The following is a 14,789-nucleotide window of genomic DNA, read 5'->3' on the forward strand; positions in this document are numbered from 1 at the left end:
AACACAAACTAATGCCAATAAGGAGAATCCCCTCTTGCCCTGCTCTTCAGCCTAATTATCCCAACTTGTTTCTTTTCTCCTTCTCTCAGCTCTGAGGAATTAACGCCCTCACCAGGAGCCAATTCTTTCCTTCAGATCTGGTTCCCCCTTTCTGCTTCAGAAGTATCTATGTTATGCATTAATTCATTGCCACAACCAATACTTATTAAGCACCTACTACTATCTTTAAATTTCTTCTTCTTCATCAGCTACTTTCCTTTTGACCTTTTCCTTGTTCAGGTATCTCTCCTATAAAGATTGAAAACACCCTACTTGTCCTCCCTATGTCCCCTTTCAGTTCTGATGATTTTGTTTTCTTAACTGTCATAGCAGCCTCACCTGCAGCCCTCACTCTGGTCTAAATTCTCTTGCTTTCTGCCTTTTCTATATACAGCTCAATAGAAACATAAGGGATCCCAGGGAAAAGTGATCAGGTCAGATGGACTGGGTCAGAATAGGTTTCTAAAAAACAAAGGTCTGTGCCCCAAGTGAAAGTTTTTATATAATTTATTGACAGGTCGTACTTTTGGCATGGGGCCTCCTATAACCACAAAGGTGAGAGTGGCACTCTTCCTATATTATCCCAGGGAAGCAGGCTTTTGGCCAACTGGTTTCTCTGATTCCACTCCAACTTCTTATATCTGCAGGATTCATTCTTCTCAGGACCATGCACACTCACCTGCTGAGTATTCTCGACACCTCCCCAGTTGGTACCATTTCTTTGGAAGTTTCTTGTTTTGCATTAAACAATCCACCTTTAGTCATAACTTCTTCAGCTGAAATAATACATCAAGGATTTAAATGTCATCTACTCCCTGAATTTAGAAAAAAACAACTTCCAGGGTAGGGAATAGGATGTTGCAAATTAGAAAAAATATATACAAACAAACAAAAACACAAAATCAACAGGTGTCCCAGAGTGTAGTCTTTGCAAACCTACAAAATGCACCACAATATGGGAAGATAATAAAAGAGATCAACTGTGGTACCAGGGCTCAGCGGGAAGAGGGTCCAATAGGGTGCAGCACATTTAGAGAAAATTATACATGGATAGCAGCATTCTCACAGAGTGAAGAGAAGAAAAGGAGGAATCATTGAGGGAATCAGGGAATATGGAGGGATAATCAGAAAAGATAACAAGAATCAACAATCCTCTGTTGATGATTAGCAACAGAAAAAGATAATGTGATTGGGAATGATGCAAAGTGACAGGGGCTGAGAGAAGTCTGGAGCCAGAAGCCAGACAAAGGGAAGATAGCACGGAAGTCTACAGTAATGTGGCTCACAGGGCTACAGCAGGGCTAGTGATGGGAGGTAAGTGCCAACAAAGGATTGGCCAGAAGTTTGTCCTTACTCCTAAGACCAAGGTTTGTGACCTCCTGAGCTGAGTTCCCATAGAGGTCCCTCGGAGCCAGACCAAGATGTGGCCACTCCTCTGGGGCAAGGGACTTGGCTGCTTCTTTCTCAGTCTTCACCAATGTCTGAAAAGACAATAAATGACCTCTTAGTTTTTACTGTGATAAGGATGAGGCATGAAGGGTGTTGAATACCACACTGTAGACCAGTGGTACCAAGTCCTCAGGGGCTTTCTGTAGAGTCGTGAAGGCCTTTTTGGTTGTAACCATGATGGCCAACACTATCTCCTGCCAATGACATTTAGGGGGTGAGGCCAGAGATGCTAGACATCCTGCAATGAGTGGGAAGATCCCCCACTACAAAGAACTGTCCCATATCCTGCACAAATTTCAAGTGTCCTGTTAGACTAAACCTACAATAAATTGGTTGCACTTAAGTAAGTGTCCTGAAACATTTTTAAAGGATGATACTGATCAACCCGGTAATTTAAGAGAATCTGATGGAGAAAAAAACTTACAGGGAATAAAGACATTGTCTCAAAAGTATTGATTAATGTACTCATTCAGATCATTCTACTCACTGTTCTATAAAATTTTCTACTGGGCATTTGGTTGAAGAGCATTTCACTGCAATATTGCAATTACTGCAAATGCAATTAAACCAACTGCAAATACACCGTGAAGGAATTTTGAGACCCCTTTTAACAGACTAGGAACCTAATGTAAATGCAGAGATATCAATGAATTTCAGTAATAAATGTTGTTTAAAAATATATCAAATCTAGCACAGTGATAAGATATCTAGGTTGGAAAAATTATACACTGTGTTTATTTATTTTGTGGGTTGCCTGTGGTTTTCTTTCTTTCTCTGGCACACTCCCCAAAAAGTCTACCATGTGATTTTTTGTTAACCTCTTTATTTCTTGTTTCATTTTCCAGTGTGCTCTCTCCTTCCCATTGCCTGAAGGTTACAGTCCCCAGTCTTTTACAGTCTGAATGCCTCCTTCAACAAGCAGTGGACTTACAAGACAGAAGACATGTTTTTTTGTTTTGTTTTTTTCCTCATCACTACCCTATCCCAACTGTAGGGAGACAATTATTTCGACACTAAAATGCCCACTTCATTTTAAAGAATAGAATGGGGAGAAAATCCCCATTTTAAAGAATAATTTGCCTTGACATCTTAGCCCTACTTCAATTTAAGGTTATTTTCCTCTTTGGTTGCTTATTATCTGACTCAATACTAGTTTTCATTCTACTGTCCATTTGTACCTCTGCTCTTTCATTTTCCTGCACTTCTGATTTTCTTACTTCTCTTTAATCCAAACTCAGTGATTATACATTAGTGCAACCATGTAACTACTTTCTTATTTCTTCTGGTGTAATCATGTCAATAGCTGAGCTGAGCTGAGCTGCCACGTGTCAAAAATTAAAACAATCAACCTGAAAAGGAAGTAACAGTGAAGCCTTTACTCACATACGGGGAAAGATTAACCGAAAGAAAAGTGCCAGCTCCCCCACTGCTTTCCCCTATGAACAGCACCACCTGGCCACCCGGCAAGGGTCAGATGGATCAGCACGGGGGGGCCATCTCACTGCTGTAGGAGCCCTAAACAAAAGACTCCTGTTTTATGGAGCCAGGGGCTAGGGGCTGGGGGCGAGGAGGAGGCTAAGAGTAGAAGAGTACTGAGTTCTGAGTCAGAGTGGAGAAGATATCTTCAAGGTCTCCCCCTCCTCCCAGTTAAGGAGGTCTCAGGAGAGTGCCCAGGTCAGGCCTCCAGTTAGGAATGCAGATATGCCTAAGATGCAGCTATGCCTAAGAGCCTGACCAGGCAGGGGGCCTGAGTCCTTGACTACGACTCCTTCAGAGACTGTTGTGTGCTGGTGTGCACCCTGTCTGCATGGGGAGGGCAGCTTTTCCCGGAGGCCTCAGCTGAAGCCTTTGTAACTGCCTATGGTTGGACCTGAAAGATCACACATGTTTCTGGCCAGGAGCTGGACTCCTTAGTCATGTCCAGGCATTTACATTTTGAAATAGATACTACTTTTTAAAAAATAAGTAACTTTTCTTTTGTTTCTCCATTATATTATAGTTAAGGTAATTATGTAGATTTTAAAAATATGTATAGGTAGGTTTTATTTTCTATACATTTCTTTTAAGAAAAGTAAAGTATTTGTTAAAAACAAGGGGTAATGAGTTTGATGGAATTAAGGACCAATCAAAAGCTACAGAATAGGACTGAGCCAAAAGAAGATTCTATGCATATCTTTAGAATATTCATAGAATCTTTAGAAAATTGATTAAACATCAGTATGAAAAAGGGCTAGATACAAGAGAAAACATTTTTAAAACTAAATAATTATGAAAATGAATTTCTGGGAGAATAAAGAAAAAGACTTCATTTGGTGAAGATGCAAAGTTTTGTCTTGGATATATAGAATTTCATCATTAACACCACCAAATATTAACTAGGCATGTGCTGAACACTGAGAATATAAAGGAGTATAAGAAAGGGTCTGGGTTCTCAGGCTGGGGAAAGAAAGCAGAGGCCCCAAAACATCATAACTGAACATCAAATGAGTGGTGACATTTTCTGAAACTAAGGGCCTGGCTCTGCCACTCACTCTCATACCTTGAGATTTACATATGCCCCTTAGAGAAAGGCATGGAAAGAGGCAGTAGCATGTAATCAATACAAACCCCTTGGATGATGCACACAGAGTCTGTAATATTCTGTGACAAGGTGAAGGTGGGGCCTGAAAGGCTCTAGGGATGATGAGGAGTGTGAGTCAAAAGAAGGGCAAGGAATATAGACAGTCAGGGAAAAGGAGGGCTGCTGCTGAGGCTCCACACATCTCGGACCCTGCTCACCTGGGGCCCAGCTGAGTTAAACTCAGGCACTGCGGCCTTGTCTCTGGGGTTTTCCTCCTGGAGAAGGGCTGTTCTCTGAGGAATGGCTTCTGTGGAGGGAGGAGGCAAGAGACCAGCGTGAGACATGATGGCCTTTAGGAGTACCCTTTGTGGGAGACCCGGCCCCCAACCCTTCTTATGTTTGCTCAACATTCAAGAACTAAGATGTAGAAAAGATGAGGTTCTGTTATACTCCCAGATCTTACTGTCTGAGACAGGGCATCACAACTGTTTTCTTTCTGTCAAGAATTCTGACAGAACAGATGATTGGGGGTTATGAATGCTTGGGGTGCTTTACCGTGACACACTTTTACACATATAAAGAAAAATCTAAAACCATAAATAAAAAGAGGGGAGAGAGTGAGCTGTGGGAAGATGAAGGAGTAGGAAGCTCCAAGAATCAATCCCTCCACCAGAACAATTAAACAGGCAGGACTTGAGTGAAGTAATTATTTTGAAACTCCAGAGTCCAGTAGGACACTATAGAGCATCTAGGGAAGAGGGGGCGGGGGAGGGGGAGAGCCTAGCAAATACCAATAAATTGCTTTCTCTGCACAGTTACAGTCACCCATCCCCCACTCTCAAGACAGGCAGCAGTGGGTCTGGCCTCTGACGTAACTTGCTGGTGCCAGAAAGGGATATAAAAATCAAGTTCCCCAAGATCCAGAGTGTGGGACAAAGATTGAGAATAACCTAGATGAATTGGACAAAGTCTTAAAAACACACAACTACCTACACTGACTGAAGAAGAAATAGAAGATTTCTTTCAACAAACTAAAAACTAGTAAAGAGATTAAGCAGTCACCAAAGACTTCCATCAAAGAAAAATCCAGCACCAGATGGCTTCACAGAGAAATTTTATTAAACATTCCAAGAAGAATTAACACCAATCCAGATCAAACTCATCCAAAGCTACACCCGAAACCAAAGCTACATAAAGATACCATGAGAAAAGAAAATTACAAACCAATATCTCTTATGAATATAGATGCAAAAATCCTCAACAAAACACTAACAAACTGATTCCAACATCACATTAAAAGAATTATACACCAAGATCAAATTGGGTTTTATCCTGTGTATGCAAGGGTGGTTCACCTAAGACAATCAATTAATGTAATACAGCACATTAACAGAATGAAGGGAAAAAAACACATGATCATCTCAATTAATGCAGAAAAGGCATTTGACAAAATCCAGCACCCCTTCTTGATAAAAACACTTAGAAAAATAGGAATAGAGGGAAAGTTCCTCAACATGATAAAGGGCATATTATGATAAACCCAGAGCTTACACCATACTCAAGGGGGAAAGACTAAAAGCTTTCCTTCTAAGATCAAGAATAAGACAAGGATGTCAAGAATAAATCAAGGATCAGGAATAAGATAAGGAATAATACAAGAATCACCACTATAATTCAACATTGTACTGGAAGTTCTTGCCAGAGCAATTAGGTAAGAAAAATTAATAAAAGTCATCCAAACTGGAAAGGAAGAAGTAAAATTTTCCCTATTTTCAGTTGATATGATCCTACATACAAAAATTCCTGAGAAATCCATAACAGAGCTTCTAGAGCTAATAAATGGAGTCCGTAAAGTGGTGAGGTACAAGATCAACACTCAAAAATCAGTAATGTTTCTATACATTAGCAATAAACAATCAGAAGAAGAAATCAAGGAAAAAATCCATTTACAATAGCAACTAAAAGAATCAAATATCTAGGGATAAAGCTAACCAAGGATGTAAAGGTCCTGTACACAGAAAACTATAAAACATTGCTAAAAGTAATCAAAGATCTAAAAAAAAAAAAAAAAAAGGAAGGACATTCAATGTTCATGGCTTAGAAGATAAAATACTGTTAGGCTGTCAATTCTACCCAAAGCAATTTACAGGATCAATGCAATCCCAATCAAAATTCCAACAATCTTCTTTGCAGAATGGAAAAGCCAATCAAATTTATATGGAAGGGAAAGGAGCCCCGAATAGCCAAAGCTATCTTGAAAAAGAAGGATGAAATTGGAGTACTCACACTTCCCAATCTTAAAACTTATTACAAAGCCATGGTAATCAAAAGAGCATGGTATGGGCACAAGGACAGACATATAGACAAATGGAATCCAACTGAGAGTTCAGAAATCACTCGTCACATTTATGAACAACTTATTTTAACAAAAGGGAAAGAACTGTCTCTTTAACATATGGTGCCAGAAAAACTTGGTATTTACATGCAAAAGAATGAAGGTGGACCCCAACTCAAACCTTACACAAAAATCAACTCAAAATGGAGCAGAGACCTAAATATAAGAGCCCGAACTAAAAAACTCCAAAAGAAAATGTAGAGAAGCATCTTTAACCTTGCATTAAGCAACAGTTTCTTAGACTTTACATCCAAAGCACAAGCAACAAAAGAAAAAATAGGTAAATGGAACCTCATCTAAATTAAAAACTTTTGTGCCTCATTGGACTTTATAGTGAAAGTAAAACAACAACCTACACAATGGGAGAAAATATTTGGAAACCACATATCTGATAAGGGTTTAATATCCAGAATAAATAAAGAAATCCTTCTACTCAACAACAAAAAGAAACAACCCAATTTAAAAATGGGCAAAAGACTTGAATAGACATTTCTCCAATGAAAAATATAAATAGCCAAAAAGCACATGAAAAGATGCTCAACATCATTAGCCATTAAGGAAATGCAAATCAAAACCAGAATGAGATACCGTTTCACACCCAGTAGAATGGCTACTATTAAAAAAAAAAAGAAAATTACAAGTTTGGAGAGGATGTAGAGAAACAGGAACACTCATTCAGTGCTGATGGAAATGTAAAATTGTGCAGCAGCTGTGCAAGACAACTTGGCAGTTGCTCAGAAAGTACAGAATTCCCATATGACCTGGCAACCCCACTGCTAGGGATATAACCCAAAGAATTGAAACAGGAACTCAGACAGACATTTGCAGTGGAATTATTCACAATTTCCAAAAGATGGAAGCAACCCAAGTATCTATCAACTGACTAATGGATAAATAAAATATGGTCCATACACCTAATGGAATATTATTCAGGTGTAAAAAGGAATGAATATATGTGACAACATGGATGAACCTTGAAGACATTATGTGGAGTGAAATAAGCCAGATGCAAAAGGACAAATATTGCATTATCTAATATGAAATAGAATAAGCAAATTCATAGAGTCAGAATCTAAAATACAGGTTATTAGGGGATGGGGTGGGGGTAGGGAATAGGGAGTTAAGGCTTAAAAAGTACAGAGTTTCTATATGGGACAATGGAAAAGTTTTTATAATGGATGGTGGTAATGTTAGCACAATATTGTGAACATGATATACAGCACTGAATTATATACTTGAATTCGGTTAAAAGGGAAAATTTTATGTTGTATATATGTTACTAGAAAAAAAAATTTTTAAAAATCCATGAAACTGCACAATACAAATAGTGAATTCTACATTATACCTTGGGCTATATTAATAGTACAACAATAAAAATGTGCTTTCACCAATTGTAACAAAGGTATTAATAATAGGTTGGTATAGGCATACCTCATTTTATCATGCTTCAGTTATTGCATTTTTAGCAAACTGAAGGTTTGTAGTAACCCTGCGTCGAGCAAATCTATTAGTGTCACTTTTCCTACAGCATGTGCTCACTTTGTGTCTCTGTGTCACATTTTAATTAAGATATGTACATTGCTTTCTTAGACATAATGCTATTGCACACTTAATAGACTACAGTATAGTGTAAACATAACTTTTAAATGCACTGGAAAAAAAAATTCATGTGGCTTGCTTTATTGTGATATTTGCTTTATTGCAGTGGTCTGCAACCAAACCTGCAATAGCTGTAGGGTATGCCTGTATGTGCAAACCTTGTGCTTTATGTATGATTCTTCTGTAAATCCACAAGTTCCCTAATTTAGGAAAAATAAAAATGAGAGGGGAGATAAAAGCTGATGAGAAAAGAAAGATACAGTAGAGAACACAGAGATGGAAGAAAAGAAGTGGAGGGTAGAGGCAAAGGGGAAATAAGAAAGCAGAAGAAAGGAAGATGAACAGAGAGCAAAGGAAATAAAGATGAAAAAAATAAAGAAAGAAAGAAAAAAGATGTTAGCCATGAACTAGAAGAATCTATGAGAATCTGCCATGCTGGGAGCTGCTGACCCCAAAGGAACCTGTAATAGTTAAAACAGCAATGATGACTGCACAGTGCCAAGCACTGCACCAATAATTAAAGATTATTTCCAATCTTCCCAACAATCCTAAAAGTTTAAATTATCATTCTCATTTATCCAAATTCAGAGGGACCGGAGCTGAGTGCAAAGTACACAGAAGTCACAAAGCTAGCTACTAGGTGACTGACTAACTGAATGAGATATTAAATAACTATCCCCAATTCACACAGTTGACAGACAGCAGAGCTTGTGGTTCAAGATTCTCTTTCTGGACCCCTTCCCTCCTCCTTCCTAGAGCTTGGGAAGGTAACACTTCTCTCTGCTGCAGGAGGCCAGGAACAAGGGTGATAATACATGCTGGAAAGTGGCTCTTTCCAGGACCCCAGTTCACAGCACTCTCAGGCCATCCTGCCCTTTCATCTTTCTGATGAAGGACAATCCTGAGACCTGGGCAGCCTAAGTCTAAAGATGTGTTTAAAATGATGGAAATATTAAAGGCCAGGAAGATATTGAATAAAATCTTACCAAGGGGAAAGGATAAGTTTGTAGAAAACTACCAAGTAAATATTTAAAATATTCACAGGTATAGAATTAGAAAAATAGAATACAGAGATGTGGTAGAGGAGACAGTTTTGGTCAGAGGGTCAGGAGCTTAAATTTTAAGAGGCTCTGCCTCTGTTGAGCCTGGTTAAGTCTCTTAAATTCTCCAGATTATAGTTTCTGTAACTATTAATTGAGGGTGTTGGACAAGATTATTTTAGGGACTCCAACATTTTACAATTCCATGTTTTTAAAAGCTTGCTTAGATACAAGATCAAGGTTAGGCCATAACCTCAAGACTTGAGGACACAGATTACACTAAGAAGATCATGCATTGTTGGTAGCCTTGTTTCAATGTCCCAACTAAACTCACCCTCTGGCACTCACCATTCACTTCTTGGGGCTGGAGCTCTGGAGGTTCACATTTCAGGATGGATCCCCCAGGCAGGAGCTGAAGGCTCTGACACTCCAAAGAGGCTCCTTGACATTCTGTCACCACTAGACCCATGTCCTGTTCTTGAATGTAGACTGAGGCCTGGGGACAAAAGACTCACCTTGAAAAGGAATCTTGGTGGGAACTGGACCTAACAGCAGTTAGGAACATGCCCAAGAAAACATAAGACATGCCCCCACTTAACCCTTTAGAAAAATAGAGAGGAAGACAGAGTAGCAAGATAGTCATTCATTCAGCATATAATGACTAAACACCTACTAAGAGCCAGGCCCTGTTTTAGGTGCTGGGGACACAGGGGCAAACAAGAAATACAAGACAGATGAAGAAGCCTTGACCAGAGAAAACGAAACAAACAAAAAAATCAGTTTGATGAGGAATGGGATATGTACACTGTCTCAAAGTATCTCCCACAGATTACTTATTAATTTCAAGTGGGAAAATTGTAACTTTATAGTGGAGAGAAATCTGACAGATGCCACCTTAACATCATCAGTAATGGGGAAAATCATCATCATGTGCCTTCTGAGGTAAAGCACCGAGGAGGACACACCACCACTTTCGTGGTATTCTAGCCAAACTCTACAACTTGGATCTAAACATGAGAAAATATAAGACAAACCAAAACTGAGGGGTATTCAACAGAATAACTGGCCTATACCCTTCAAAAATAGCAATGTCATGAGTGACAAAGACTGAGGAAATGTTTCAGATTAAAGGAGACTAAAGAGACATGGCAGCTAAATGCAACCTATGATGCTGAATTATATCCTGAAATTGGGGTGGGGGTGGGGGGCTGAGGGATTACCATAATCAACATTATTGGGATAATATAGTAACAGTTGAATAAGGATTATAATTTAGATGACAGTATCATAACAGTCTTAAGTTCCCTAAACTTGATAACTGCATTCCGATTATACAAGAGAATGTCCTGTTCTTTGGAAGTCCACACTGAAGTGTTTAGAGGTAAAGGGGCATGATGTCTGCAACTAACTCAAATAGTACAGGAAAAACTAAATGTGTATGTGTACACATGTATATATAGAGAGAGTGCATGCAAGGAGGGGGGTATCAAGAAACAAACATTAACTAGTGAATCTGGGTGGAGGGTATACAGGAGTTCTCCATACTATTCTTCCAATGTTTCTGTAAACTATACGTTATTTCAAAATAAAAAGTTAAAAGATAAATGTTCCCCATGTTCTCTCCCACTCCACCACACATCATCTCGTCCCACCTGCTGTCCTGTATCTCCAAGTTCCGTCTCTAGATTCTCCAACACAGTCACTGCCTCCTCCCCACTCTTCAGATGATAGGTCTGCACACAGGCCCGAAGCTCCTTGGGCAGGATGGTCAGGAACTGCTCCAGAACCAGCAGCTCCAAAATCTGCTCCTTGGTATTGGTCTCTGGCCTCAGCCACTGATGGCAAAGTTCTTGGAGTTGGACCAGAGCCTCACGGGGCCCGGAGACCTCCTGGTAGCAGAACTGCCGGAAACGCAGGCGACAAAGCTCTTGAATGTGAGAGCTGCTCTCCTGTAAGCCACATGCTTGCTCCCATGAGGGATCTTCCTCTTCCACCTTCACATAGCCATCTTCATCTTTAGGAGCAGGGCCTGACAAAGCTTCACACATGTTGAACTTAGACACTAAGAAAAGGTTCACGTAGCTGTGGTCTATGCTTCAGAAATGTTTTTCCAAATGTTTATCTGAAGACAGAAAGATTACAAGAGCTTCAAAATTTTATGTAACATACTAATAATAATTTTGTTCCACTATAGATCATGCTTGAAAGCTGATCTATAAAGCCTACATTATCAGTGAAATTAATCAGAAATATATCTTGAACCTTAATGGGGTCTAGTCCAGAGGTGAGAGATGTGGAATATGATGGAAGAAGGATTCACAAGAGCGCTTGAGCAGCTTACACTTTAGCTGGGAAAGGAGGATAACTTTAACCATGGAGGAGCCAGATGGCTGCCTTCATGGACAGAGACCACATTCTCAAGGTCCTTTTCTCTGTTTTAAGCCATCAAGTTCTGTGTATCTCTGTGCCAGTTTGAATGTATTGTGTCCCCCAAACGCCATTATCTTTGATGTAGTCTTGTAGGGCAGACGTTTTGGTGCTGATTAGATTTGCTTGGAATGTGCCCCACCCAGCCGTGGGTGATGACTCTGATGAGATATTCCCATGGAGGCATGGCCACACCCATTCAGGGTGGGCCTTGATCAGTGGAACCATGTAAATGAGCTGACTCAGAGAGAAGTAACAGAGTGCAGCTGTGAGTGACGTTTTGAAGAGGAGCAAGCTTGCTAGAGAGGAATGTCCCGGGAGAAAGCCATTTTGAAACCAGAACTTTGGAGCAGACACCAGCCACGTGCCTTCCCAGCTAACAGAGGTTTTCCGGACGCCATAGGCCATCCTCCAGTGAAGGTACCCGATTACTGATCTGTTACCTTGGACACTTTATGGCCTTAAGACTGTAACTGTATAGCCAAATAAACCCCCTTTTTATAAAAGCCAATCCATCTCTGGTGTTTTGCATTCTGCAGCATTAGCAAACTACAACAATCTCTCACTGAACATTCCATCTTAAATGTAAGGTGGCAGACTGCTTCCAAAGATGACGGAAAATATCTCCCAACCCCAAACACCTTTTATGAGATTTTACTACTACTCTCATCAAGAAGTGAGGTCTATTTTCCCTTTCCTTAAATCGGTGCCTGTGACTTGCTTTAATCATCAGAATATGGCAGAAGTGACATTGTAAGGAGAACTGGCCTTGGAGTACTTGGCATTCTGTCATGAGATTACCATGCAGTGAAGAAGCTCAAGCCTCCATGCAGACAGAGGTTAGGTGGATGTTCAGAACCAAGCCCAGCTGGGCCTAGTCCCAGCTCATCCACCAGCTGAATGAAACCATGAGTGACCTCATGTGAGACCAGCAGGGAACTGCCAAGTCAACTCGAATAATCATGAGAATAAGCTGATGTTATCTAAGTGGTTATGTTTTGGGTTTTTCTTTATTGTTGTTGTTTTCTTAATATAACAATAGATAATTGATGCAGCAGGCATGCTTCAAATTCTTTTTTTCTTTCTTCCCACTTTCTCCTTTTGTGATCTCATCAATCACAGTTTCAATACATCTCTATTCCAAGAATACTCACATCTTAGGCTCCAACTGGCCTTTCACACTACAGATCTACATCTTGGAATGCCAGTAGGACACCTGCAGCTGCAGGCCTCTCTTGCTCCACTATTTCAACACATCCCAAACTGAAATTAGAGTCCCCTCAAAGCTGCACTTGCTCTATATTTCTCCATTTCTACTACTGTCACCACCATCTTCCATGCACTGAGGCTTGAAACCAGCCCTTACATTTAATCATTCTGTGTCCAGTCAACTCTTCCTCAAAAATGTCTCTTGGAGCCATTCCCACCTTTTTATTCCCTTATTACTATTACATCCACTGTTACAATAATTTTCTGTGTAGTTTTCCTGCCCTACCCTCAATCTACTATTACTGGATTAATATTCCTAAAGCATAATTCTGACCATACTCAACATCACCTAAAAAAAAAAAAAAAAGTTTCAATTGCTCCACATAGAACTACATTGAAACTCTTTAGAATGTCATTTTAGGCACCCCAAGATCTGAACTTTTGTGGGTTTTGCTAATTTGTCACTCAATAAACATTTACTGAGCACCTATTTTTCCAGGCATAAAGCTAACCCTAGAATTAGAAACATTACAAAGTAGAATTAGTCCTACTTTCAAGAAGTCACGGTCTTCCCAAACTCCTCATGCTACTGCCGAGCTGACTGACCAAAGTTTTTCTCCACCCACCTTGTACTTAATGGCCAGGAACGCCCTTCTGATAGGGTCAATTCCCAAGAGCCGGCACAAAGCCACGTTCTCTGTAAAACCTTCCCTGGCCACTCCCATCCCTAATGTGCAGAGAGGGAAAACTGTTTAGTCCTCTAAGGCACAAAGGTGGAGGGGGGTATTCCCCTGAAAACTGAGCTCAATCCTGGCGCACTTCTTTCTCGCTCTTGTTCCATCTCATGTTACAGATAACGGCCACCCCCTCTTCTTCCCTCTGCGGTTAGGCAAGATTGAGCTCCTTGAGGACAGAGGCTTATTTCTGCCAGGCCTCCACAAGTCCGGCACTTACCTGCTATTCAACTCTGATGGACTTCTTGATGAAGAGCACCTAGGCGTACATGAGATGCCAGGAGCCAAGACACTGAGGGCCCGGAATGTATCTTATTGAGATTGCACCCCAGCATCTAGCACAGCGCTTGGCACGCATACTCGTCTAATTGCTGGTTAATGGACAAAGTTCAGGGAAAGTGCACACGACCTGGCCGACCTCGCGAAAGGCTCCCACGGCGGTCAGGGGCGCCACACCTGGGACCCGAAGGCCGGCCTCCGCGGGCCTCCCTTGAGCCCGGGCCGCGGGGCCTCGCGGGGCGGACGGTCTCTCCGGCGCTTCCCGCAGCCGGGGCTGGGGGTCTCGGGAGCTTCTTCTCTCACCGTCGGGACATTCCCGCAGGGATCCCCGCTCGCCCCGCCAACCCTCCGGCCTTCCAGCGCCGACCCCAGCGCCGGAGGCCGAGTCACAGCGTCCGGCCGGTTCCGCGCCTCTCTAGGAGCGCGGCCGCTCGTCTCGCTGATTCGATGGGGCGCCGCGGCCGCACAAGCCAGGGGAGGCGCCAGGGTCGGTCCTCTGAGCCCAGGGCAGCCGCGCTTCCTCCCGCCCAATCCTTCCAGAGCCCGCTGTCCCTCCGAAAGGTGCCGGGAACTCCTTCACACTAGAGTGTGAATGACTCGCAGTCCAGGTGCAGAGGAGCGCGTGGCCCGCGGCGGGGACCGGGTGAACCGGGTGCAGGTCCACGCAGAGAGCCCGGGATTTCCGCAGCCCACCTCCTGCCCCACCCTCTCTACGCCTCCGCAGCCTAGGTCCACCCAGTCTACCCAAGCAGCTGTCTTCATTTATGTAAATAATTTCAATAAAAAATCCACAAGACGGTAAAGACAAAACTAAGTCCCTTTTGGGGGGGCTCTGAAGACAGGTGAGGGAGACATCTGTAAATAAACAATTGCAATACAGCAAGTGGCACAAATTAATTTTTACAATTTAAATATACAGATAGATATGAACAGTAAAAACTTCAGTGGCATATGTAACTGAGAAATTAGGATTTTAGGGATGATTATGATTACTGAATCATTACAGCAGTGTTAGAATTAGGGCAGTAACTGGCTGATGAGCAAAGGACACCACCCTC

The 14,789-nt window shown here is 41.5% G+C and overlaps 2 protein-coding genes across 2 annotated transcripts in view; one reads left to right on the forward strand and one right to left on the reverse strand.

Moving 5' to 3' along the window:
- The window catches only part of ZSCAN31 (zinc finger and SCAN domain containing 31), a 30,731-nt gene extending 27,990 nt beyond the window's left edge, over window positions 1-2,741 (forward strand). Inside the window, exon 5 of the transcript XR_005218140.1 lies at window positions 2,334-2,741. The gene's annotated coding sequence lies outside the window, so the exon portion shown is untranslated. The remainder of the gene's footprint in view (window positions 1-2,333) is intronic.
- The window catches only part of LOC119540783, a 71,702-nt gene extending 57,312 nt beyond the window's left edge, over window positions 1-14,390 (reverse strand). The window contains exons 1-6 of the mRNA XM_037844728.1: window positions 13,673-14,390; window positions 10,735-11,204; window positions 9,431-9,578; window positions 4,267-4,355; window positions 1,394-1,520; window positions 719-815 (exon numbers count right to left, since the gene is read on the reverse strand). Coding sequence (XP_037700656.1) covers window positions 719-815; window positions 1,394-1,520; window positions 4,267-4,355; window positions 9,431-9,578; window positions 10,735-11,130 — 857 coding nt within the window. The 5' untranslated portion in view covers window positions 11,131-11,204; window positions 13,673-14,390. The remainder of the gene's footprint in view (window positions 1-718; window positions 816-1,393; window positions 1,521-4,266; window positions 4,356-9,430; window positions 9,579-10,734; window positions 11,205-13,672) is intronic.
- Between the last annotated feature and the right edge of the window lie 399 nt (window positions 14,391-14,789).

Source organism: Choloepus didactylus, chromosome 7 (assembly GCF_015220235.1).
Source record: "Choloepus didactylus isolate mChoDid1 chromosome 7, mChoDid1.pri, whole genome shotgun sequence".
NCBI lineage: Eukaryota > Metazoa > Chordata > Mammalia > Pilosa > Megalonychidae > Choloepus > Choloepus didactylus.